We start from the raw sequence: 26,333 nt of genomic DNA, 5'->3' as shown, positions 1-26,333 counted from the left end.
CTCCGCGTAAATGTTACCCTGCTTCTCCCTTCTAGTCAATCACCCACCGTAAGTAGACTTTTTTTTGGAGGCGGGATTGACCAATGGTTAAAAAAAAAACTCGCTACGATGATTCGCTTTTTACACGCAAATTCCTTCTTTTGGAAATGCAAACCTCCAATTAGAAGCCCCTTGACGCCGGTCGTATAAAGGGTCCCATGAATGGGGGGCCGGTAGCACCCTAGGTGTGAAAGGCGGACTCGGAAGCTGTGAAGATGAACACAGTACCCTGCTGAGATGCGCGCTCAAGTGGTTTTGTGTTGCTTTTTAACACTCATTACTGCCTCCCCCATCCGAAACTTATTTGACGCCAGATATGAATGTTTTAAATAGGCTACATGATTCATCATTAAAATGCGTATTTTTCCCCAGCAAGCATACACACTACACACACATCAACTAGGAAGAAGTTAAAATCTTCATTCACCTCAACGTTTAAGAATTACAATTGCTATATTTGTAAAGGCTACACCTTAAATTATGGATAATTATGCAGACATACCCCCACTCAAATGATCGATGCTGCAAACAGGGTTTATCCAAATCAAGCGTACCATGCAAGTTCATTCATTTCATCAGCTTCCCTCGGGTGCAAGAATTTGACTCTTATGTTCCGACTGCACAGCGTCATCTTCTGGCTGAAATCAGTGCTACTTTAAGGTAAATTAAATAACTATCCACTTGGTGTGCCTTATTAAATAAAATAAGAGTCAAACTTTGATTTCACAACCAATAAAATTTATTCAATTATATATTACAAATATGTACATGTCTTGTAACAAGTAAATATTAAAATAGACATTTTTAGAACTATCGTTCAAAAAGGCATTATGTTGAAAAAATAGGATTTGTTGTGATCTCACATTGAAACTGTAAAAGTATGTTTCTATTCCGCGGAAGCCACAACAAACTTTCTTTTCGTTCTTTTTTTTTTTAATGTGCGCAAGACACAAGGGACAACACACAAGGAATTGAGGCTGCAGAGAGTGACATAAAACACAACAGCACAAAAGGAAAGCTGCAACACTTCAGTATAACCTCACTATTTAGTCTACAGTACAGCTCTTCAGGAAGAGATTTAACAACGTAACGCATGCACAGCACTGTAATAAGCAGAGGTCAACAAAATAAAAGGATCCAAGGGTCGTGGTGGTTCAGAACTCCAGGGATAAAGGAAGTCGAGGCGGAGGAAAACAGAAAACCCGACAACACATGCGGTATGGGTTCAGACGACAGCAACAAGGACACTCCATAGAAAAAGCCAACTTTGGTCCATTGAAACATGAGACAGAACAAAGTTTTACAATCAAAATATCCATTACCTTTTTTGTTTTGCGTGTTTTTGTTTTTTTTACACGTTCAAAACAATAATTACATGGCTATTTACAAATGCACAATCTGTATGTATAAAATAAGTTAAAAAAACAATAAGAGCACACAGTCTGTACACAATGTATGATCACAGAGTTTGTGAAATGAGGCGAAGCCAAACCAAAAGAAGATTGGAAATCTTTTAGTCACGTGTGAGCCAGCTTGGTGGAGAGCAGTAGCAGGCGGGGACATCGATGTACACCTCGCTTCTGTGTCAAGAAAAGCAGACACCTATCATAATAAAGCATGGCCTCACCTAGCATAGCCCGGCCCAGCCAAGCCTAGCCTAGGATAGCATGGCCAAACCAAGCATAGCATAGCTCAACCTAGCATAGCAAAGCATGGCACAATCCAGCATAGCACAGCTGGCTCAGCCTAGCATAGCAAAGCTAGCATCATGGGCCAGCCTTTGGACCGTAGTGGGCTACATTTAGGAGGCATGGACCTCCGTCGAGGCCTGGTCCGGAGGGGGGGGGGGGCTTCTCCACTTAGTCAGTCCTGCATCCTGTACAAATAGCGCCTCAGCCCCCCGCCCCCTCCCCCACTCTGTCAGAGCATGCGTGTTATTATCTTTTTATTTTTTCAATGGATGCAAATCGTTTAAGTGCTCTCTGGCATTCATACCCGTGGCCAGTAAGTGCTCGGCTCTACTTGGCTGCTCTTCTGCCTCCCACCCGCACTGGACCCATCTACTCCGTCCTCTCCCACCGGATCCAGTCCTCCCAAATCTGATCCGTCCTCACCCACTGGATCCCATCCTCACCCACCGGATCCAGTTCTCCCAAATCTGATCCGTCCTCACCCATCTGATCCCATCCTCCCCCATGGGGGCGCGTCCTCCCCATGTGACCCGTCTTCTGGATACGTCAGCGTTGACCTTCCTGTTACGGGGGGGGGGGGGGGGGGGGGGGATGGTGGGGAACAGGAGACGGGAAGCAAAACCGTGTCTGCCGTTAGAGAGAGAGAGAGAGAGAGAGAGCCTCCCCCCTCTCCCCGCCACACACTCATATGGGCGTGAGGTCGAAGTCGTCGTTGACCTCCACCAGGGGGATGTAGAACTCGGGGATCTCGAAGATGCTGGTGGACTTGTAGGTGGCGAGGTCCAGCTCCTGCAGCTTCAGCTGCCACTCCAGCCGCTGCACGGCGTTGAGCGCCGCCGCCTCGTGCTGCTGCCTCATCAGCAGGCACGTCTGGGGAGAAGCACAACACCGAGGACACGGGTCAGGCCGTCTGTCAGGACAAGCAGCAGCCGTGCCGGTTTGGATAAAGCGCTGATTATGGCTCAACGTCGACGGGTCGGCGAGGGGGTTTGCGGACCCTCTGTGCGGCCACCGCGAGCAAGGGCTGCGATTGGTCCGTTCACTAAAACCTGACGCAGAACCAAAACAGGTCTAAGCGTCTCTCTGGGTTGTGTTGTGTCACGTCGTGGAACCATAACTGAGCCTTAACATGCAGTTCCTCTGACGGCCTAGAGGTGGTGTGGATCATTTTTTAAGCCAGTACTGCTTCTCTTCACTTGATCAGGATCTCCGTGGCTTATTTCCATGTCATTCTTTTAGAGATCCCGTTGGATAGCTGTACTTCATATTAATTAAGGATCAGATCTAATGTCTTTTATTGTGTCCTGAATGTGCTAATTATGGATAGTTTACGGCGCCGCTTGAGAATTTAAATTGTACACCCTCAAAACGTTCCTTTGTGAACCAACTGCTGACGTTACCGACTCTACGTCAATAACTTTTACGTCCATGTTTCATTCGTTTATAGTCCCTGTAAACTTATACAATGCAAGGAGTGTGTGGGTCCCTTCATCACAATTATAGTGTCAAAAGTCTGCATTGAAAAGAAAAATTAACAGAGTTGGAGCCCGAGGTGACAACATGGCACAGTGACATCCTCACCTTCAGTTTGTCAAACTTATCATCCACGTCTTGCAGCCAGGACATGAACTGCCGGGCGTTGAATCGATCTCTCACTGAGGTTTTGCCATCGTCAGTCTAAAACAGAGACATCAAGACATGAAACAGTTTATATGAGCCAATGTTATATAAACAAGTACAAAAAGACTTGATTATAAATAACGGGCTTGAACCAACTTCAAAAGATGTGACGTGTGTCCAGACGTAATGATGATGATTTGTATTTATATAGAGCTTTTGAAGGAGGTGGTGTTTCTAATAGAAAACATGCTGCCCTCTTACAGCAGTACATCATCTGGGTTGGTGGGTAGTGTGAATCAGTGGCTGGGCCTTCTGACACATGCATTGAGCATGATAATAATAACCTGCACCTTTCCATAGAAAAACTGTCATGTAACCCTTCATCTACAGCTCCTAAGGTTGAGTCTGACGGGCTGCTACTTGCCTGGACGTCTTGAGGCATATTGTACACTTCTGCATCCAGGAGAACGGTACAGGCACTGAAGGGGAGCGTCTGATTGGCTAGTGTTCTTGCGGCCCGGTAATGGACTCTTAAAACTTCCTGTTCATTGGAAACTATCAGTTTTTCCTGTGGGACAACAGAGAAGAGGCAGAAGTTCAGTCAATATCTATAAAGAATAAATGACTTCCAGTAACAAATTTTGGAAAACAAAACAACTTTAAAGTCATAAAAGAAGAGTCAAGCTCCAGAGCGCTTTGGAAGATTACCACGTAAAGCAGCAGACTGCCTGCAAAAGGAGGTGATGGCATAAGCCCAGGAGTGAAACATTACCCTCTCAATGCTGTGCTGCAGGCGTAGCTTCATCCGCATCACCTCTTGTTGTTTAAACATCTCTTTCAGCGGCTCTGGTAACGACGGCGGTGGAGTAATCTGTAGAAAAGAGATAAAGAAATGCCGACCATTACTGCAACTGTCATTTTTTTAAGAACGCGTTTTAGATTTCCTTCAGCAAGTCTTCTGAGCTGCTTCATCCCATGAGGGTCCCGTCGCGGTTCACACTCACCATGGGAATGCACAGCTTGCTGAGCGGGTTCCCGTCCAGCAGGTAGGAGCCGTTGAAGGTCACATACTCGTCGTAGTACTGCGGCGGCTGCGGCGTGACGCTGCACAGGACTTTGCGCTTCTCCTCGATCTTCTTACGGATGTGCAGGTACTCGTAGTAGGGGTTGGCCCTCTCCGTCTGGTAAGGCTCGATCTCCTCCAGCTTGACCGAGTCCACGATGGCCGCCAGGGACTGGTGCTGCTGCTGCTGCCCCATCTCTCTTCCTGGGGGCGGGGCCCCGCTCTGCGAGGGCGGCGCCCTGGGCATCTTCCTCTTGCGAGGGTGGGGTACGGGGGCGTCCGGGTCGTCGTGGTCCTGGGAACGCTGCTTGAACTTGGTGCCGGAGCTGTCCGAGTCTCCCGACTGTGGGGAGGAGCACCCCGAGGTGCTGGCGCTTCGGTCGGCCGGAGCCGGGGGCCGGAAGGCGCTCTGCTCTCCTGTGGCAGACGAGGAAGAGGAGGTGGACTCCTGCATCTCCTCTGACGGAGGAGCCTCCGTCTGCTCGGGTCCCGGCTCCGTGCTCTGCTTGGGCGCCGTGTCCGGGCCGTCTTCTGTGGCGGAACCCTCTCCTGCACGCGACACATACGCATGCCTAGCCTCCGCACCGGCGTTATTGTTGATGTCGTCGTTTACCTCGGCGGTCTGAGGGGCGATCCGCGTCTCCTCAGCCTTGTGTTCAGGAGTCCTGCAGTAGAACACGGGGGACGAGGAGCCCACCGAGCTGTGCTCCGTTTTCTCCGCCAGCTCCGTGTCGAACGGAACGGCTGCGGCGTCGACGGAAGTCTTTGATTTCTTGCAGAGCTGCTCGCGCACATCAGACTCCTCCGGAGCCCACCTGGCCTCCGCGTTTGCTCTGCTGGGGACGGCCGACGGCTCTTCCGCCTCAAAGCTAGGAATGTTTGTGCAGGCCGAGGGCACGGGGCTGGCCGACCCCTCCCTTTTACAGGCGTCCCACGTGCTCTCCTCGCCGTCCTGTGCAGCTTGTTCAGCAGCAGTCGTGTTCATGGCAGTTTCAGATGGTTTCTCTTCATGGTCGAAGTTCATAGCCTCGAGTGGTTCGGACGGCTGTGAGCTCTCCGTGGCAGTAAAGCGATCCCTCTGTGGGCAGGGGCAGGGCGCCGCCGCCTCCTGGGTGGTGATCGCAGCCGACATGTCAGCAGAGAGCGCGGAAGAGTAGGACGGCGTTGTCGATTCAAGCGCCACACCGTTGTCACCAGCACTCTCCTCCTCGGCGGCCGCGTTCTCCACGGGCCAATAAAGGTCTCTTGTGGCTGGTGCCTCGGAGGAAGACGGGACCCTCTGCTCCGTGGCCCTCGATGGCGTTGGCTCAGAGTTGCACGGCTCCTTGACCGGGGCGTCCCTGTACGAGGCGTCCCTGTACGATGCCGGTGATACCGGGACATATTCGGGTCTCGCCTCTTCCCGCTCCATGTCAGCATTGCCCTCTGCCTTATCACCAGTGCGTTGCAGCAGAGCGTTGTCATCAATCAAGCCCTCCTCTGAATCTGCCATGGGCTCCGTTGCTCCGGGCTCGGCTGCTTTGGGCTCGATCGCGGGCTGAACGGGCAGAGGGGCGTTCTCCAGCGCATCAGTGCCCTCTTTCCCATCCGCCGACGGCAAGTTGACGTCCTCGTCGAGAATGGCCCTAAGGTAAGGAGTCTCGTGTCTGTTGGACAGCGGCGACCAGCTGCTGTGGGGCACTTCCGGAAGATTGTTGCAGTCTTTGTCGTGAACCGACGGCGATTGGGTGGCCTGCAGCACTGCCAGGGAAGACTGTAGCAGAGGGGGCTGGGAGTCCGACGCGTCGGGGTTGACGTCGGAGTCGTACTCCATGGGCCTGGGTGTCAGCATGGCCGCCTGACAAGAGTCCTCTGAGCTTGCGACGGAAACCATGGAGACCGATCTGGACATGACCCCGGAGCGCTCGCCATCGGGCCGCGGGGACCGGCTCAGGCCGGCGTCCATGCTCGCCATGACCTTTGCACTGAGGGAACACAAGCTCTTCCCGTCGAGGGACAGCGTCCGTGAGCCGGTGCCATCCTTGGGGGCTCTGTCTCGGCTCTGGCTGTCTCCGGCCTCTGAGCTTTTGGAGCGGAGCAGCTCCTTGCTCAGGCACGTGTCCGTCTTCGCAGCCTTGTCCTTGCTCTTGGGCTTGGAGGGTTCTGCTGACGGGCGCTGCTTCAGCCTCTCGCGCTCCTTCTGCTTGATCTTCTCCAGGTGCTTGCGGTGCCACTGCTCGATCTCCTGGTCCTTGAGGCTGAGCATGCGCTCGAAGCTGGTCTGCATCAGGTCGTCGTTCACCAGCCTCTTCTCTTTGGGCCGGGCGTCGCGGGACGCCGGCGAGGCCTTGGACTTGACCCGCTCGGCGTCGGCGTCGCTGGGCTTGGCCCGGCTGAGCTTGGTCGGCTGGGAGCGCTCACGGTGCCGGTCCTTGTCCCGGTGTCTGTCCGGGTCGCGCTCGCGGCGGTCCCTCTCCTTCTCCGGCGTTCTCGCCACCTCCTCCTTTGGTTTGAGGGAAGCAGACTTGGAGCTTTCGGAGCTGTAGCTCCTCTTCTCCTCCAGGAGGGACTTCAGATTGGAGCCTGAGCCGAGGGAGCCATCCTTCAACTTGTCTTTCTTTTTCCTGTCACAGTCCTTCTCCTTGGAACGGTCGGGTTTACTGTGCTCTGAGGGCTTTTCCGTCGGCTTGCTCTTCTTATCCGTGCTGGGCCGGTCTTTCTCCCGATGCTCCCCGCCATTGTAGTCCCTCTCCGGCCTGTCCCGCTCGCTGCGCTTCTCAGAGTTCCTCTCCTTGTTTTTCCTGCTCTCCTCGTGCTTCTTTGTGGTGGAAGACGCAGACCTCAGCTTTTCATTTTCCCTCTCTTTGTGGCTCTTATCCCCGGGGGAGTGGGAGGAACTGGCGGCGCTCTTCTCTTTTTCCTTCCAGCGCTCCACCGAGGTCTGGGGCTCGGCCCTGTCGGACTGCTCCGCCTTGACCTTTTTCTCTGGGTGCCTTTTGTCCGTCCGCTCGGCCTCCCGGTCCTTCGCCGGCGGCCTCTTGTCGCCCCGGTCCCTGGTGCCTTTCTCGGAGGGCTGCTCCGGCAGCTCCTGATCCGCCGGAGTCAAGCTCACGGTCCTCTCCTCCGCCTCCTCCTTGGCGCAGAGGGAGCTCTGCTGAGGAGGCTCGGCCGGAAAGCGCCCCGCGCCATGGCCATCGGCCCTCTCGTCCCGCTCGTTCCACTTCCCGTCCTTCCCCTTGTCCTCCTTGCGCTCCTTCTTCACAGACTTCTCCTTCTCCCTCTCGTCCCGGGACCGCTTCTCCTGCCGGCCGGAGTGCTTGTCCTTCACTGGCCGCTCCTCCTTGGCGGGAGAGCCGTCTCTGGCTTTCTGCGGCGGGCAGCCGTCGCCCTCCCCCTCCCGCTTCACTGGTGGCGGCAGCGGTGGCTCTTCCGCCTCGTCGCTCTTGAAAAAGTTCTCTTTCCAGAACTCTCGGTCGAACTCCAGATTCCTGTGGCCATCCTTCCTGGCCTCCTTCTGCCTGTGGCGGCTCCTGTCCACCTCGTAGTCCCGCCTGTGCTTCTCCTTCTCCTTGTGTTTCAGCTTGTGCTTCTTCACCACCTTGCCCTCCGCGTCCGTCTTCCGCGCTGCTGCCGCCCCGTCGGGGCCCTCTGCACCGTTCCCCAGGCTGCCGTCCTTGGAGGGGCTGCGGCTGCCGTCGTCGCCGTCCGCTGCCGCCGCGGGCTCCCTCTGCTGATGCTTGCTCTTCTCCTTGTGCTTGCAGCCCTTGGTGCTGGAGCCCTCCGTCATGCAGTAGTCCACGGCGTCCGTGTAGTGGATGTACTTGACCGTGTCGGCGGGGCCGTCGGCAGCCGGCGCGCTGGTCTTAGCGTTCTCCTGCTTCAGGGGCGTGGGCGCCTTGTCCGACAGCAGGCCGTGGTTGAGCTTGGGCGACTTGACCGACGACAGGTGGAAGAGGTGCACGGAGGAGTCGTCCTTGGGGCTGAAGGACATCTTGAAGGAGTCCTCATCGGCGCGGCCCTTCTCGGCACTCTCCGCCGCCGCCGCCACCGCCGAGAACACCAGCCCCTTGCTGTTCTCCTTGCCGTCCTCCTGGTTCTCCTTGTTCTTGTTCTGCCCTTTGCTCTTCCGCTTCACCTTGCCCTTATCCTTTTGCTCTCCGTCCTTCTTGACTCGCGCCGGCTCTGCCTTGAGGGCGTCCGCGGTGCTCTGGGAGCACGAGGGAGAGCCTCTCCTCTCCATGGGCGGCCCGTCCATCTCGTCGCTGGACGAGTCTGTGCTGCAGTGCAGGACGCGCACAGTTGACTTCTGCTTCTTGGACTTTGAGGAGGAGGACGAGGAAGGGGGGGGATCCGTCTTGGCGCTCGGCTTCGCCGACACGTGGTTCCGCTCCTCCTTCTCCCGCTGCCGCAGATCTCTCCTGTAGTGGTGTCGGTCGTTCAGCGCCGGCTCCTCTTCTTCCTCCTCCTCCTCCTCGTCATTGTCGTCCTCTTCTTCCTCCTCTTCGTCCTTGAACTCGTACTCGTCCAGGCCGGACACGGAGGGCGAGGCCTTCAGGGTGGACGGCTTGCCCTCGGAGTCCTTCTCGCCGTCCGACTCCTCCATGTGGTCTTCGTCCACGCTAGACGGGTTGACCGACGGCGGGTCCTCAGAGTCTGGAGTTGGAGAACAGATGAAAGGAGAAAGGCATTAGCGTGTCCCCGAAGTAGCTTCCATTGAAGATCAACACTAACTCACGTTGTCAATTTCAGTTAACATATCCATGATTAGGTTGCATATTGCATATTCTAATGTAGACTTGTAGCACACCATTATCTGATAGATTTACCCATATAAACAATCAACAATCTGCAAAGGCTGAACATACTACTACTGGACCAGCAAAGACATTTCAGTGATGTATGGCATTTATTTTATTGTCTAGCTACGAACATATGCTTTTTGTGTAAAGCAAAAATCCAGAATTAATACTAATTTATATTGTTCCACCACTGCCATTAATGAGCTTTGTTGTTAGGTCCCAGGTTCTCCTGATAAATCAACAGTCTGTTAGGTCCAGCAGTGGAGAGGCACTGGAGAGGCGTGGGCTGTACCTGAGGAGCTGTCCTCTTGGTCAGACAGGGGCAGCTCTCCCTTCAGCAGCTGCTCCAGCTCCTGGGAGTCTGCCACGTCTACGGGCCGCTCCCCACGCTTGTTGGCCTGGAAAGCATTACCGCCGTGGCGCAGGAGCAGCTTCACAATCTGCGTCAGGAAAAACAGACACACATACAAGCGTTTAGAAGAAATGTGGCGGCTTTCATGGTCCAGCGATGGGAGGAGAAACACTGCTGTTCGGATATGAGGAAACAGAGGACCTCTTTAACAAGGAGGACTTTGCCAATCAAATCTTTTCCATCTTCTACAGCCCCGCAGTGATTTCTCGGGCCATGTTTAATTCCCAGTCAAAATGATTCATGTCTGCCTCTGGGTCATCATCTGCTCTTCAACATCAGTCACACACACATTGTTATAACACATTTTGCTTCCCAAAACATCTGTGTACTTATACACTCCAGTCCAGCTCCATGTGGCTCTACGCTGGAAGTGGCCTGCACAGTACGGTCATGATAAATCAAACGCCGGGTCCTCACGTCTTTGTGTCCGCTACTGGAGGCGTCGTGGAGGGGCGTGTCATCGTCCAGCCCCTGGGTGTTGACCTCGGCGCCGGCGGCGATCAGAACCTTGGCCACGTCGTAGTAACCCAGGTTACAGGCCTCGTGAAGCGGGGTCCAACCTGGGGAGGCCATTAGCATGGGTTAGTATTTGTTTTACTCCTAATGAGTAACAAAATTAGGAGTTATTTTAGGGGGAAAGATGCCTTGTTTCAAGTACTTGTTTCAAGTACTTCATCCTGAATGGCATTAGATTGAATGACAAACATTTAGCAGATGCTTTTATCCAAAGCAACTTACAATCAGCACAATTGTCAGAAGAAAGGGAAACAACTAATATATATATATATATATATATATATAGTAAGGATGTTCATAGAAACAACAGCATAGTGATGATCCTAGGTCCTATGCAACGGCGGGTATTTCCCCGCGGGTAATACGTGGCAAACTAAAAACCACCCTTACCGGCAAAGTCCTTGACGTTGACGTCGGCGCCCAGGCTGATGAGCTCCTTGACCAGCTTGGAGTCCCCGCGGATGGCAGCGAGGTGGAGCGTCGTCTCCCCACGCTCGTTCCTCTTGTTGACCTTGTCCTTCTGCTTGGACGCGCTGCTGCTGGCCGACCTCTTCGGCACGGGGGTCACCTGCGAAGGGTGGCTGGGGGTGGAGTCTGGGGGACAGGGAGGACAGGAGAGTCAACGCTAGAGTGGAGCAACAGGGGCAAAGTTCGCTGGTTCTTATTTAACCCTAACCCTGTTTGTCGAGTCTGCCAACTTTTTACCATTTGTCAAGTGTAACGTGCCGACGAGTATGCTTCGCTGTACTGGGCTCGTGCATCTCAATGACTGCCCTCCTTTTGGGGGCATAGATGCATTGGGATGTTATTTGTGTTGGTAGTAGGCCTAATGGTTTTTCTGTTGGTTTAGTAATTAATCATACAAATATTTTTCATTATGGGAACACATTGTTGTATTCGAACATGCCTCAGCGTTAGTCATGCAAAACCTGGGAAAAAAAGTTTTCATTAGCCTAGGTTGTGGCGTATTTACTTCGGTTTAGAACAACAGTGTTGCAACTCTCTTGAGTCCTCTCAATGAATCAGTATCGCCTAAAAAATGTATCCCATGATGCATTCTGTTGTACACAGCCATCAGCTAATATTAGGACAAAACAAAAGTGCCTATCCTCGATCAACCTTGACCTCTCATGGAACTTATTCCCCAACTGACATCTCAATCACTGTGACTCATCAGAAAGGTAAATTTAGCAACAGCCATCTTGAGGTTGCGGTAAAAGGGGCAGGGTGGGGCAGTGACCAGGCAGCAGTCCAGACCTGGGCTGTTGGCAGTCATCTGCATGAGGAGAGCCATCTGCTTGCGTTCGGAGAGAGGGTACCCGAACAACAGGGTGGACGACTGGGACTTCTTGCCCCCGGACTCCTTCTTAACCTTCTTCTTGTCGGGGCCGCCATCTTTATCTGAGGACACAGCCGGAGACACGGGGGTTAGAGGGGGTTGGAAAGGTGTTGTAAAGAGGGGTGGTGGGGGGGGCGCGGGGGTAGGGTTAAACACAGCGACACCGTCTATTGAGCCTCTCCTTGTATCTGCGTTAGAGAGACAGATGACAAGCATGAGGAAGGAGAGGAAATAACCAGAACATAAAAAGGAAATAAGGAAAAAAAAAGGAAACAAATGCAGCTCGGTGCATTAAGAGGCCCGTGGACAGACCCCTCCCTCCCATCTCTCTCTGCGTCAGTCTGTGTACACCAACTACACATGCATGTGCGCCTACAGGGGCGCATGCAGGACAACATAAAACAAAAAGGAAGAAATCACACACGCGTGCATGTGTGCAAGTGTGTGTGCGTATTGCAGTGCAAAACGTGACGGGAGTCAGGGAGAATGGGTTGGGTGTGGAGGAAGAGGAGCTGGTACTTAAAAAGGTGGTGTTCAGGAAGGTGGGGTCAAGTCTCAGGCTCCATACGGGCGGGGGGGGGGGGGGGGTTACCTGCGTATATCCTGCAGGGAGGCACTAATCTCTCTGCCCAGGCCTCACTCGACTGCCCTGGGTCTGAGTCATCTACAGTGCACAAACATGGAGGGGTGGAGGGAGAGGTGGGAAAGCAATGCGTTAACGCAAGCCCTCTCTCCCTTCTTCCAGTGGTCGGTCTCACTCACACACACACACACACACACACACACACACACACACACACACACACACACACACACACACACACACACACACACACACACACACACACACACACACACACACACACACACACACACACACACACACACACACACGGTGTCATGGTAACGGCAGCATTCAGGGTATGAGAGAACTGGGGTGATGGTTGCAGCAGTGCGTCTGTTCTTCCTGGAGCTGTTAAGAGATACAAATCACCTCCTAGCGGAGACTGGCAACACCCTAAGCAGCCTCCCCCGTAGAGATCTGTTTCAATTCTATATGATTTGGCTCATAATGACAGATCTGGTCAGTACAGGTTTTGAATTTCAGTGCAACAGGCAGGATGAACTACAGAATGATGTGACAATATGAATGATAAAGTAATCCCCACTGCTCAGCAAGTTCTGGCAAAATCCGGGAGCAGCCAAGAGGTTTCTAGACTTTAGCAATGCACCGTAGTGAAAAACACCCACACATTTAAATGTCCAACAGAGCCGGGATATAACAGATGGTTAATTTAGACAAAAGATTGAAAATTATTATTTTATAACCTCAGCTCTGCTTAAAAGAATACTAGCACATCATCTACCACGATAGAGACACTGTATTACTAGGCCACAGCAATGGACCGAGCTAGTCTTTATTTGTCCTCAAGACAAGGAACCGCTAGAAAAGGGGCATAATGGAGACCGCATCTGAAACAAACTATATTCAATTTCACAGCCATTTGTAAACAGGAAAACCAAGCAGCAGACATGGATTGCTTGACCAATAGAACAGGCTAGTTTGGTCAAGAACAAACCGGTTTATACGTCAGTGCTTATCCCAATGGGGTCATTGTCTAGTAGAAGAAGAAAAAAAAAAAGAAAGACGCTCCACTTCAGACATTTTCCACCAGACCTGCAGAATAGGTCTACAATGGGCCACAGGGGGGTAGTATAGAGACATGGCTGGGAGCCAGGAAATATCAGACTAGGTGTGGAGAGAGCATAGAGCATTTATCAGCATGTATCAACAGAAGCAGCAGCAGCATCAGGTTCTCCAGTCATACCTGTGTCCGAGTCTCGCTCGTCCGTGCGCGCTGGGCTGGCGGTGAAGGACAACTTGCGCTTCATGGAAGACTTGGCTTTCGCCTCCTTTCCCAGGAGTTCACTCCGGTCCAGCTTTGGCGTTTTGGTGAACGGGGACAGCTTGTCCTTGCTCTGCCCAAACAAGGGAAGGATGCAGAATGACAAAAACGGTGGAGAGAAGCAGTGAGCATGTGTAGGGTTTTGTAACCACAACAGAAACAAAGGTGGCCACATGGAGAGATGCTCTTGAAGATGGCCCCATTCGGACTGTATAGGCCGGCCTGACTGACAGCAGCAGGCTTGGGTCTGACACTGAGGTACCATTTCAGGTAAGGACTGTGGCTAAAACATGACAAACAAAATGGAGCGGCACATGGTCAAGTTACACACAGATGTGACTGATGATCGCTTTGGAGACAATGCATCTTCCATAATCCAGTCAGTCACTCAAAGAGTAAAAAGGAAATGGACTAAATTGACCATTAATAAAAGTGACTGGCTTCATCGGTTGCTCAAATACAATACAAAAAGGTTTCTTTTAATTCTCTGAGCAACAGAAGAAGCCCGTCACTTAACCAGTGTTAAATGTAGGAGAACCCACCCCCTAAACCTGAAACCCATCTGGGCACAGACATCTTGATTTGGCACTTTGGTTGACCTGCTTGCCATGTCTAACAGGTCAACTTAGTGCTGCCAGCAGACTGCATGGCAAAATCATTTCGACAGTCAATTTCTTTGTAATGGCAAATAAATATAACTGACAGAATGGGCATGGCAACATCACAAGCCAGTGAGCTGCACCCTGCCAACGCTGTGTGTGGTTTAATGAATCAAAAGAATGGAAAGTGTATGTGCATGTGTGATTATGGGAATTTTTCTTTCCTTGGTCCCACTCAAAGGCTGTGCTGCACATCAATGTAAACACATAATGTGAAGGCCTGCAGCCATTTAAAATAGAGCAACATGCCGTGATAATTCTCAATTCAACAACCATATACTGTCCAGCCAGCCAGCCAGCCAGCCAGCCAGCAGCGCGGGTGTGTACGTGTCTGCGAGGCGTGTGAATGTATGCAGTACCTTCTTCCCCGCCTGCTTGTCCACCATGGCGCCATCTCGGTCGCTGCCAGGTTTGGCCATGGTGCAGCTGCTGACTAGCTGTGAGGGCTACAGCTCCACGGGCTCATCGTGCACCTAGACACACACACACACACACACACAAGGATGCTGAGTCACACTACCAGAGCACCGACTCCTTCCTCTCTTGGTTTTGAAATCAGAAGCCCGTCAGAGCATTACACAGTACTGCACCTGCCTGATGGAAACCAAAAGCTAAGTAGAGACATCCGTACCCGTCAAGTGCTGTGCTACCACAAGGCTGAACTAGCAAAGTACATCAGTTCCTCTCACAGCACAGAGGTACTTTTTTGTTGTTTTTGTGTAATGCAATTAATTTTCCCCATCTATAGGAGAATGACGACACGCATCAGAATGGAAGAGTAAAATGCTAAAGAGACAGCACTGAGTCAACCACAGAGTAAAGGACTCCCGTTACAAAAAGGAAACTCCCACCGGCCCACATCAGCCCCCCCCCCCACCCTTTCTGGAACAGCTTGCCGTCGATGTGACACAGTGCCTCTGTGATGCGAGCCACGCAGTGAGATTAAGGTAATGGTTAACACAATGCCGTCAATGGGGGGGTATTGTTGCTGTGCACAATGTAGACCTACGGCATTTGGCAGTTGGGGATGAGAGTAATGGCGCATTTCCACAGGCGGGTACGCTTCGGACCCAGCACCCCTCAGCGCAGCAGTGAGGGTGCGGTATAGCCCAGCTCAGTTACGGCTCGTGTTTCGACCGCCGCAAGTACCCTTATGGTAGGGTGGGGTACGGCAGCTACGTAAGCATCTTGATCTCATAGCAGCCCGACAGTGTGGCCTGCTAATAAATCCAAGGAAAAAGAATACGCACAATAAACAAAGAGCAAGCATCAATGTAGGACGTCCAAGAATGACGGCAAACTTTTGCGTGACATTTTCTTCAATAAACAAAGCTTTGCTGTTGTCCAGAAATATCTCGTGGCCCTGTGTTTGGTGTCATCTTCCTGTCGCAAGGAAGGGACGATTCTGTCGACCAGTCAACGGACGGCATGTGTAGCTCAAATTTGCCAGGACCCTTTCAGGTGTCTCAGTACCTCAACGGAGTAGTACTGTGAGACGAGTACAGCACTCTACAGAGCTGCAATACAACATTATAGAATATCCAATTTAACAGTACGCAGCCGATTTATCATAGACTTTCTACACCACTCATCCAATGGAAGATGGGCAGAGAACATGGGGACATCGAGTCATATTGCAGTAGTTGCATGCTGTATTTTAAACAATATGTGGCACTAAATAAACAATGGTTGTCTATCTTGCTCAAAAGCACGTGCATGGGAAAACAGTAGTCTTTATTACTTCTCCATCACAGAACTTTAGAAAGTGTATTTGAGAATATAACATTTCCTGCTCACTAGCCAGCTTGTATACCGGCTCTGGAGTAGTGGCCACAGTTAATCTGCCCAGGAAAAGTGACAAGAGCAGCTCTCAGTGCTTCAGGGTGAAGGCCACAGAGAGAGGCCAGTCAGCAGTAAAGCCAGATATCAGAGAGAGCGAGTCACCATTTCAATCAAAGTGTTCACGTGTGGCAAATATGTCAGCTGTAATTCCAGCAACAATTTAAATAAGCAGCTGGCCTTAATCCTTAGCAAGCATTAGGTAGGCCTATGGGTAGCCTTTGGTGTCCACATTACCAATAAACTAAAGTGTAGTGAAGGATGGTGTATTGAACTGAAAAGAGAAACATGCTGATGAGACTCCAAATCAGTGTGGAAAACAGGGACACTGTAATTACAGAGGTATTTGGGTATCAGCCACTAGGGCGGTGCCTCTGCACTACAGTTAACCTTGTCCAAAATCCAAAACCGGCTGTCTTCTCCCAGAATTTGCCACACAATTGACAATGATGGGATCGGCTAGACACACATGCTTATACAGTGTGCAGATATTCATTCCAATGACCGATCATTTTAATATATTTTTTTATTTATATATAGTCTATCATTTTGGCACATGTCGCAACATCACAGTACGATTCCCAATTCCAAAAGCGACTTAAAAATTATGGGCTTTGCTATGAAAAGGAGTTTAGACACGGCCACAAAGACAAGCCACAAGGGACGGCAAAGGCATCTCAAGCCAAATGATTTGAACTGGCAGTAGCGGAGAGATTTAGGAATTTCGAGCAGCAGGAGATTTGACAGGACGCACAAAAACATCAGGAAGGCCAGATTAACAATGGCGTCTCCGTCTGCATGTCCACAACAGTGTAAATAATTCACAGTTTAACTGAGAAGGCATGATGCTATTGAGGATGCCCTCAAGTCAAGTTAATTGCATCCATCTCCCTTTTTTGTAACACGTAGTCAAGTCAAAAAAATGAATGGGGATGACTACACAACTTGCATGTTTCTCTACTCCATGTTTAGTAGGGCGTCCAGATTTAAAACAGGGCCTGCCCCAGCCATCAGTACTGGAACATAGCCATTGAGAAGGCAGCATTGTACCACATGTGTCCCGGGCCAGGAACCGGTTATGGTGGTGGCGTGGCTTATGTAAGGAGTGTGTACACTTAAGTGGATGGAAGCATGCAAGCAGCCACACACACATACACAAAAAGCGCACATAAACAGGCCGGTAAGCTGAGCCAGAGAGTGCAGGATGGGACGAGGAGGAAGAGGTGCTAAGAATAGCAGCCAGCCTGACACACATCCCAGAAGACAGTCCAGGAACTGTAGACCGTCATGCCTCAAGACACAATAGATGCCTTTACATTGAATAGCATAAACCCCCAATCTTTTTTATAGCATAACGCAATAATAATCTTTGGTAACACCTTTTGTGATAAGTATTTTTTCCAAAGATCCATACAGTGTTCCCGCAGACACCCAACAACATTCTTGGCAACATTCACAATACTGCAGATGCAAGGGCTATTCATTGGTGGCCCATAGGCTCAATCACAAAGTTATTACCTCAGTCGTCTAGTGACTTAGCAGACATTAATTTACATAAAAACTTTAACAACAATAGGCCTTAATGATTACATGTGATGCATCAACCTTTCTTTTTGCAATAAAATCAGATGTAAGCCAAATTATTGTAATACTGACCACTTGATGGCTCTACAAAATACTGCAAATTAAAATGGGAAAAATACAACTAGGCCCCAATGGTATTATAGTGCCAAGAAGAGCACCATTGAACAGGTTAGCATGCTTTGTTTGAGTCATCTTGTAATGTGCGCAGACCACTAGCAAGCTAGAGCACGTTTCATGACATTGCAGATTAGGGCAATCATACCTGTAACCTATGGTAAATGGTCCACATTTATATAGCACTTTTATCCAAAGCTCTTTACAGTGTTGACTGACATTCACCCAGTCATGCATTTACCTGTAACCTGCAACTCAAACATGCAACCCACATCTAACCCATAAAACCAATGGAGGTTCCTTTCAAGACACTAATATACACATTGCATTTCAAGTGTAGAAATTTAAGAAAGGCATAGTATCGTTGTACAACAGATAAAAGGAAACCCCAGATTCTGGTTCTGTGTTTAATATAATGGCAATTGAATCGCAATGGATGGCACTGCGATGCGTTTCAAGGTGCCTAATCTCACTATGGTCACATTTTTGGAGAACCTACATAACCAGGGCGTTTCGTATTCGCTTACCCGTGTTGGACAAAACGGAAGACTTGTTTGGAATAGAATGGATATCAACGGCATGCCCACAAGATGGGGTTGAGTTGAACAAATATGAGGTCCGATTTATATATTGACATAGAAAATGTAAACAGTTAAACAGGGGTCTTGGCAAAACCGCATTTAAAGACATCTGGCAAAGAAGAGAAGAAGAAAAGAAGAGCTGAACAGTAGAGTAGCAGAAAATGCCACAGGATGTAATGAATCCTGTCAAAGTATCAGAAGGTATTGGGCTTCACACAACACACAATACCAGACTGTGGCTCATACAGAGTCTACCCCAAAACACATACAAATCCCAAGGCCTATAATGTAATAAACCACTTCATCACCATTATGCAGCAAGTTTATTAAAGTCTCTGTCAGTAACATTTCATCGAGCTTTAAGCTTAAAATAATCAGGAAATATCTGTAGGCAACGCTAATCCACAGTGATTTCAATGTTATAAATAAAATCAGTCTATAACATATAAATCGACAAACACAAATGCTGACCAACACGTACCTCTTTGTTTACAAGATTGTTACTATCGACACTCCCAAAACACCTCCCACTCACGTCACCCAAGCTCTGCCCAGTTACGCTATTTTGCATCACACCGTTGCACAGCCAGTTAGAGTGGACAGAATGAAATCTTACATTCCTACGTTTATGTCATGAGATGCATAAGATGTGATTTAAAAATTTAAAATGAGATATTTACTTGAACTGCCATTACTGAGAATCATTTGTGTGAACCGGCAGGGTTCAGCCAGAGCCTAGCCGTGCTTTACAAAAGGGAAGGCGAGCAGATTGTGTAATGCGCTCACAGAGACTGGCTACGCTGGCTGCGACACTAAACAGCAGATCACGTGTGCAGCCCTGCGCGCTGTCAAGCTAAATGACGGGGAGGGGAGGGAGGGAGGCAAGAGACGGGTGGAGGGGGTGGCTTTCAGCTGCGCCCTCACTCCCAGCCTCTGTCTCCTCCTCCTCAGACACCACCACGCCTCCAGCACAACCCCCCTAATGAGGAGCAGGACAAAGCCAGGAGCCAGGGCCTGATTCCTGAGACAGCAGGAGATGGGGGCACACAGACAATAATACCCAGCGGAGTAGCTGAGCCATCTCTGGATCTCTCTGCATTCTCTCACACTCGGCTGCAAGAGCATGCATGTCACGTTCATGTGTGTGCCAGGGACTGTCTACTTTGCTTATTTTCCGGTGGGCTAATTGTGGGGAGGGGGCTCTTATGCTTGAGCATGTGGTCAATATCCCTTAAGTAGAAGTGTGGACTAGATGCCAATAGTAGTAAGGAGAAAGCAGCTGGGCTAGCTGTCCTTTGTGGCATTATTGAGAATAAAAAACAAGGACTTCTTGCCACATCTCAAAGCTTACTCCCAAAGGAAACGCTTTAAAATGCTTACAAGCAGTCTGCCTAGCAAGCGGCAGATAAACAATCACCCTTTATGCAGTGGACTTTAATTGTTGTCGAAAAGCACATCTGAACAACACAGAGCCTTGCCAGTGAAGTGGTGTGAAGAAAGAAACGCTACTAGGAGATCATATTCTGTGTAAAGCAACAATGTGTCTGAAGTGTGTGTAAAGAAGGCAGGGTGCATGCACAGGCCTTTGTTTACTTCCTCTGGCCCCACTGCTTAACACAGACATGTTTGGAAAAATATAATAGCAAACAAGGGTTTTGAAATGCAAAGCAACAAGGTGGCACTTCAAGTCAGTTTAATATGGATAAGAAAGCTCAAAAGAATCATAAAAAAAATCCATAATTTAGCAAGACAATGCAGCAGCAGAGAAACATAAAATAACTGTCCGCATTGTCTGGTGTAATCACCATCTGCCCTCCATAACCCAGACCAAAATACACTTCTCCTCGCCGACTCCCTGGCCATCGTAGAAATGTCAGGCCATGATGCAATAGAGCCTTAATTTGCAGACGCCAAAAAACATAACAGAGTGACAGCATTGTCCCAGAGGCATCTGTTCCCCTCTTGCCAGTGACCTCCAGACGGACTGGAGCACAGCCCCATCCACCAGCATGTCTGGCCAGTGTGCCAGTCAGTATGGGATGCAGGATGCATAAACAAACCACGCCATTTGGCTAGAGTGGTATACATGACGGTTGTAAGCACCACTTCTATGATCCCAGGCTCCTACATTAGTCCCCAGACACACAGCGGCCCGACAGCCCGCTGCACGCCCCCAGCACCCCCCGCTTCAGGGCAGGACAGGCAATCTCGGAGAGCAATAAGCAGGACCTGCTGGTTGTCCCAACAACGCATATTCACATGCAAGCGTCATTCCAAACATGAAGAGGTACCCACTTGATGAGCAATGTGTCAATGCGAAAAATATGGGTTAAAAACTTTTGTAAAATAGTAAAAATATTAGACTTGTTTACGTTTTTAACCGGACTCCCAACATGAAGACGGCTTATTTATTAATGGCTAAAAGTTAAGTCGATCCTAACACACCACATTCTCCAGTATTATTTATAATAATCCCAAGCATTAAGCCCTTTTAAGAGTCAGACATAATGCACTTTAATGTGGCCTAAATGTGAATTCTTACATAAGAGAGTGCTGTGGCCCAGTCTCAGCAATCACTTAAAAGCTTCCCGTAAAAATGAAATACCCCGTAAAAAATGAATAAAAACTACAAGCCCCAGTCCTCTGGCCCCACACAAACATCAAAGCCACACTAAAAACAGCCCTTAGTATTCGTGCAAGGAGCCGCAGATAGGGTTAACTACAACAGCAGCCCAATCCTCTGGCTCTGGCTCTGTCCGGACCGTGACACACTGCAGCAACCGTTGAGTGAGCCCAGAAGACGAGAGAGAGAGGCTGTGTGAACCTTAAGAAGTCTACCGCAACCGCTTTAAATGTAGGTTAATGATCAGATACCCAAGCACCGGACCAGAACAATGGAGTCTTTACTTGCGATTATGGGCTACAAAAGGAGGGGAGGGAGAGGGAAGCCGGGGGAGGGGGTGGGGATTGGGGCAAAGGTTGGGACCTAGGCGTTGGTCTTCTTCTACACACGACGGGCCTCAGATTACAACCCCGGCCGGCACTCACGTGAACAGCATGACTGGCTAAACACTGACCCTTTCAAAAAGCAGACGGCGGCAAACGCTTAGTGTAGAAAGAGCAACACTATGAACAACAGCCTGCTTTGTACATGTTATAAAGGGAGCAATCAAACTTAAAATTGTTCAGTTACATTTATACTCCTTACCAAACTTAAAAGCAAGGAACTGGAACCCAACTGGAATAAAAACCCAGGAGAAAGCTTGAGGTGAGTCAAGCAATCAAGACGAGTACAGACACACGGTTGTTGTTTTTTTGTTATTACTACTACAGGGTGTCCCCAAACATATTGGGTTTCTGTACGACCAACTAGCTGCAGTCAAATGTGAGGTTCATGCGTATAACTGGGGACTGTTGTGTGGATCCGGGTTGTGAGTCCCTCTACACCTGTCACAGCTTATCGTGGGTGGTGACATGGAGATGGTAACACACACACACACACACACACAACCACCCCCCCCCCCCGTGTGGCACTGCATGCTGAGCCAGAGGGCCTTGCGAGGATGATGCTGCAACACTCAGCGTCACACACACATCGAGTGGCACCACGATGGAAAACGCAAACAAAAACATAAATACAACCCTTTCATTGGAGTGTATTGTAGTCAAGAGTATAATCACACGAAGCAACACTTGCAAAAAGAAGCAGGGCCCATGAACGCTACTGCTGAAAACCTCTCAAGTTGTTTTGGAGAAGGTTGTCGAGTATGGTCATTCAAGAAGAAACAAATCCAAACTAAACAGGAAATGGCTTGTCTTTGCCATCAGTAAACTTGGAGCGAAAAATAATGCAGAAGTGAAGTCCATTGTTCACGAATTCCTCCTTTTTCATTAAGTAACCACATTTCTCATTCACAAAAAGTGACTTCAAGTCCTCATTAATTGTCACTCCCCTAGCAAGGGGACTTGAACCCTCTTGCTTTACTTGTTTTGGGGGGGGGGGGGGGGGGGGTCAGACAACTGCCATTCAAAATAATGCCATGCAGATGGAAGGTCATCATGCATACAAACGGGGGCAGTTAGAAAATGCAAGATGCCTTTTTCCAGGCCACATGAAAAATAATTGTAAATTATTTTTGATTGTTAATAACATCTACACATACACCGATGCTTTACATATTAAGTCTTTGTTTTTCTTTGCATTTTTACTTTGAACTCAGAATATCAATGAAGAATGAAATATATATTACATATTTACACATACAAAGTAAATAATATAGATTTCCTCTCAAACAGCTTAATAAAGAATTGTTTATTAAGAGGGAATATTTTACAGTATGATTTATCATAACCAACTCATCATTTTTAGAATGAATACTTTTCTCAAGTAGCAAGAGCTTTCCTGCCAATACATTGATGTACACGACTTAAAGTCATGCAAGCCAAGATCTACATAATACCAGCCTTAAATTGGATGGACTACTGTATGGCTTCAATGCCCAAATAATGTACAACCAATGTGGGTGAGGTGTCATCACAAACACACAATTAGGTACTGGAAGAGCATGTCAATATGGCTGTGTAAAGAATGCCAAACGGTAACGGTTTGGAGGGGTTTCCCCTGGAACATAAAAAGATTTAATGTGGTCATGTGTCTTGGAGCATGAAAAAGGGGAACTTGTAGCATGATGCAGTCTAGTAAACTGTAGAAGAACCTCATTAGCAGCAATCAGAATTCAGGTTGTGTGAGAGATGTAGTGGTGCTGCTCATTTTATTAAGACCCACAAAACATGGCCACTCTCCGTCAAATACAAAAATAGACTGAGATGGGTAACATGCCTGCACAGAACACATATTAAAGCCTGAGCCTCTAGTCAAGTACAAAAGATACTGTACGGAGGAACACCATGGCCATCATATTATTCCGCATAGGAAGGGATGCACAGTCATGGAGGAAAGGATTTTAGTATTGAGCTTGATCTCTGTTGTAACAATATATATAATAATATTAATAGCGTTGTCGTTTTCAGAAAGAAAGATCCAACGTGATTTGTGCTAGTTTAGGGCATGACTAGTTATACTAGTCACAACTAGTTTAGTCATATCCTTTTATGCATGCATCGTCCCAAATTATAAAATTAAAAAAACCTGACACAAATATCTAGCAGTCAGTAAAAATCCACATTTTCTGTGCAGCAGACTTCTATAATGGTCCAAAGAGAGAGCAAAACAAGTCAGTCGTCTGGTTGCTTTGGTCATCAAAAATATATTTTCCAGATCATCCGTGTTAAGCCGTTGCGAGGCAGATTTCAGTTTGGGAGACTACCAGGATAAGCAGGGCTTGTTTACATCCCCGGATTTGCTATTCCTAAACAAAGCTGTAGAAAGATGAATAGACTACTGGTATGAGTAACAAGGTTTATTTGGTTGCAATAATTTGACTACAGATATCCACTGCACCGAATACAAAATAAAGCATAATAACAATTATAATTTACTACATATATAAATGACCATATGTCCATTTCCCCATTACTATACAGATTAAATACTAGTCTGGTTTCTCATTGATTATTCTGGACAACACACTGATAGAAATGGTGCAATCCCAGCAAATAAATGTTACAGAAACCAAAGAATATGGACATAAGCCAGTTAGCCCTCAAAATAAATTTCTTTATGGACTAGGTCAATATTATGTGATGGAGGTAATGCCACCTATCTCTCAGAAGAGGGCTTGCGCCATCAAAGTACTAATTGATGCTAGCAAATGTGATATGTAAACAAACACGTCAGAAGTAAATTGTCCCTCCCTAGCCACAAATACAAGAGGAAATAAGCATCTCTGCAATGAGTTATCAAATGAAAAAACGTGAACATCAAACTTCAAACAAAGAAACGTTGAGATTATGACGAGCTCCAGAGTAATGAACCCAATGTATGCCTCATTCAAATACTATATATAAATTGAGCCTAGATTATAAACCGAATAGGGAAGGGTCATGCGTCCACTTGAAAGTTGTTATGCAGATGGTTTTTGGTATTTCGCCAATCCAACTGACAATTTCCTTGTCCGACAACGTTACCTCTACTTTTCATTTGAATTTCAGAATACAGGAGTGGTGCGCTTTTATGCAGCACCAAGATATTATCAACGTTAACGGTAAGTAAATTATTAAATGATGAAAGGCTGCAAATCAGTTCACATGTTTAGTTGGTCCTGGCCATATATTTTCCACTTGTTTCATGAATGACGTTAAATGTCGATTAAGAAATAAGGATTCGTGCTTTCATCATAGATTTGATATGGGTTCATTATATTTTAAATGGTTTGGTTGAATTATTCCCCTTGAAAAAAACGCCTGCATAATCGAAATATCCCACGTTAAACCGGTCAGGTTACGTTCGGAGTGGTTACTGAACAGACGGCCATGTAAAACAGACAGCTTTTGTATCAGTAACACACCCCCAAGAAGGTCGCGCTAAAGCATTACTCTCCTACATGAGCCAAAACCAAAAGTTAACCATAGCATTTCTTGATCCACAGTTAATCGTGTTATGCTTTCTACACCTATCGCAAATAAAACGATGGGTTATGATCAACGATAACTAGGATTGGATCTCCTCCGTGCCTGCTTGTCATGTCTACAGCCAGCGGTGTGAATTACTGAGCGCTAAAATGCTCTGTAAACGTGAGCTATCGCTTGCATACGCAAACACAAGGCACCAGCGTTAACGTTGCGTCGTGGAATAACGTTTAACGCGTATTTCTCCGTTGATAAACGAGCGGCGTTCAATGACCCACAGTCCGAATCATGTGAAACGTTCATTTGGCATATTTCACAAGAGAACAAAACAGCCCGAAACAAAAGCCCACTGCAGCCCCTCGCAAGGACCCCCTCCCCAGCGGCTAACGCAGCTAGCTAGCGGGTTCTCATGTAGTGTTTTCAAGCCTACACAGCCCGCTGACTGAGGCTACCCAGTGCGCTCCGCTGTCGACATTTGGCGGCGCACGTTTCAAAGTGTTCCTATATCCTCACGTTTTTAAACCAGCGGGTAGACGTTCATGAGTTGGGATCGATGGGTCACATTGAAGGGAAGATCACCCGATGTGTATAACGCACGTGGCACCAAAACTAAACCGAGCCCACGCAAACACACAACATTGCATTTTTGCACGCAGTTTACGTCAAAGTTAGCTCGCTAACGTTAGCTCGCTCGCTGTAAAACTAGCCAGATGGCTAACTGGGATTCCTCTTATGATCCGAGCCCCGCAAGTAACAAGTCTTGATTTCATTCTTACCTTTAAAATGATTCATGCGCTTCCGCCAACTCATTCGGATTCGACAATAAACGTATAGTACGCAATACAAACTGATATGTTCTAAATACTGGACGTTAACCGTACCCTACGGCTGTATGACGTTCATTGCTGGTTTGAAAACATCCCAGTCGTTCGTCGACCGTCGTCTCCAAGAAAAGCCTAGCAAAACATGCAACCGGTGCTCTCATTGGTCGAGAGGAGTCACGTGGTAGTTTGAGCCTCATCTAGCTTATAAGGACCTCGTCTGCGGGATGTAGATGGGTATGTCTCACAATTTAACTCCAATTGTGGTTATTACATGTCGAACTGTTATGGCGGCATCGTTTGTGCTTTTGTTTAACCATAACTTGTAGAATGTAGCTTCCTACTAGTTGTGAGTCAAATACCTCGTTGGAACGTGGTTGTAAATGAGCGCTTGACGTCATCTTTTCCGCTGCTCAGGCCAGTAGCAACGTTATCACGCGTGTAAACAATATAAAACATATTTTTGAACACGGCTAGTATCTTCAATACAATGCCGACCACTGAAATGCAGCCTGAAACGTAGCCTACATTCAGCCGGGTATTTTTGTGTTGGTGGCGCAGTGACATTTTCACCAGCGGCGGTTGCTTTGCGCATGCGCTGCATTATATTTTGTTGCAGAACAAGCTTGAAATCACAAGAGGAAATCGGGGTGGGGGAGGGGCATCGACTAGACACGAATAAACCTCAGTGATGGGATGAAAATAAGCGGGCTGCTTCGGCCTGGCGTTGAGAATGCAAATGCTAAATACATGTGCATTGCATTGTAATGCAATACTGCAACACAAGTAGCATTTCGAAAATGTAAAGCGCAGACCTCTTTATGGTATTGCAATATTGCTGA

At 48.4% G+C, this 26,333-nt stretch overlaps 1 protein-coding gene across 2 annotated transcripts; it reads right to left on the bottom strand.

Annotated features, from left to right (window-relative positions):
- Window positions 1–790: 790 nt before the first annotated feature.
- On the bottom strand, window positions 791–25,586 carry ankrd12 (ankyrin repeat domain 12). Of its 2 annotated transcripts, XM_084481235.1 has the most exons (13): window positions 25,447–25,586; window positions 14,384–14,497; window positions 13,288–13,438; window positions 12,051–12,122; window positions 11,377–11,520; window positions 10,510–10,713; window positions 10,021–10,163; window positions 9,484–9,631; window positions 4,355–9,045; window positions 4,123–4,221; window positions 3,775–3,918; window positions 3,312–3,407; window positions 791–2,600 (listed from the first exon to the last, which is right to left on the bottom strand). In XM_084481235.1, exons 2-13 carry the CDS (start codon window positions 14,441–14,443, stop codon window positions 2,415–2,417), a joined length of 6,138 nt encoding a protein of 2,045 aa, XP_084337361.1. In that variant the 5' UTR covers window positions 14,444–14,497; window positions 25,447–25,586; the 3' UTR covers window positions 791–2,414. The 2 variants fall into 2 exon arrangements, with proteins under 2 accessions (XP_084337361.1, XP_084337362.1); XM_084481236.1 differs by lacking the exon at window positions 12,051–12,122 and having other exon boundaries at window positions 792–2,600.
- Between the last annotated feature and the right edge of the window lie 747 nt (window positions 25,587–26,333).

This window comes from Micromesistius poutassou, assembly GCF_964030765.1.
Source record: "Micromesistius poutassou genome assembly, chromosome: 16".
Taxonomy (NCBI): Eukaryota; Metazoa; Chordata; class Actinopteri; order Gadiformes; family Gadidae; genus Micromesistius; species Micromesistius poutassou.
Note: the sequence above shows the minus strand (reverse complement) of the source record. Positions and strands in the feature narration are given on the sequence as shown.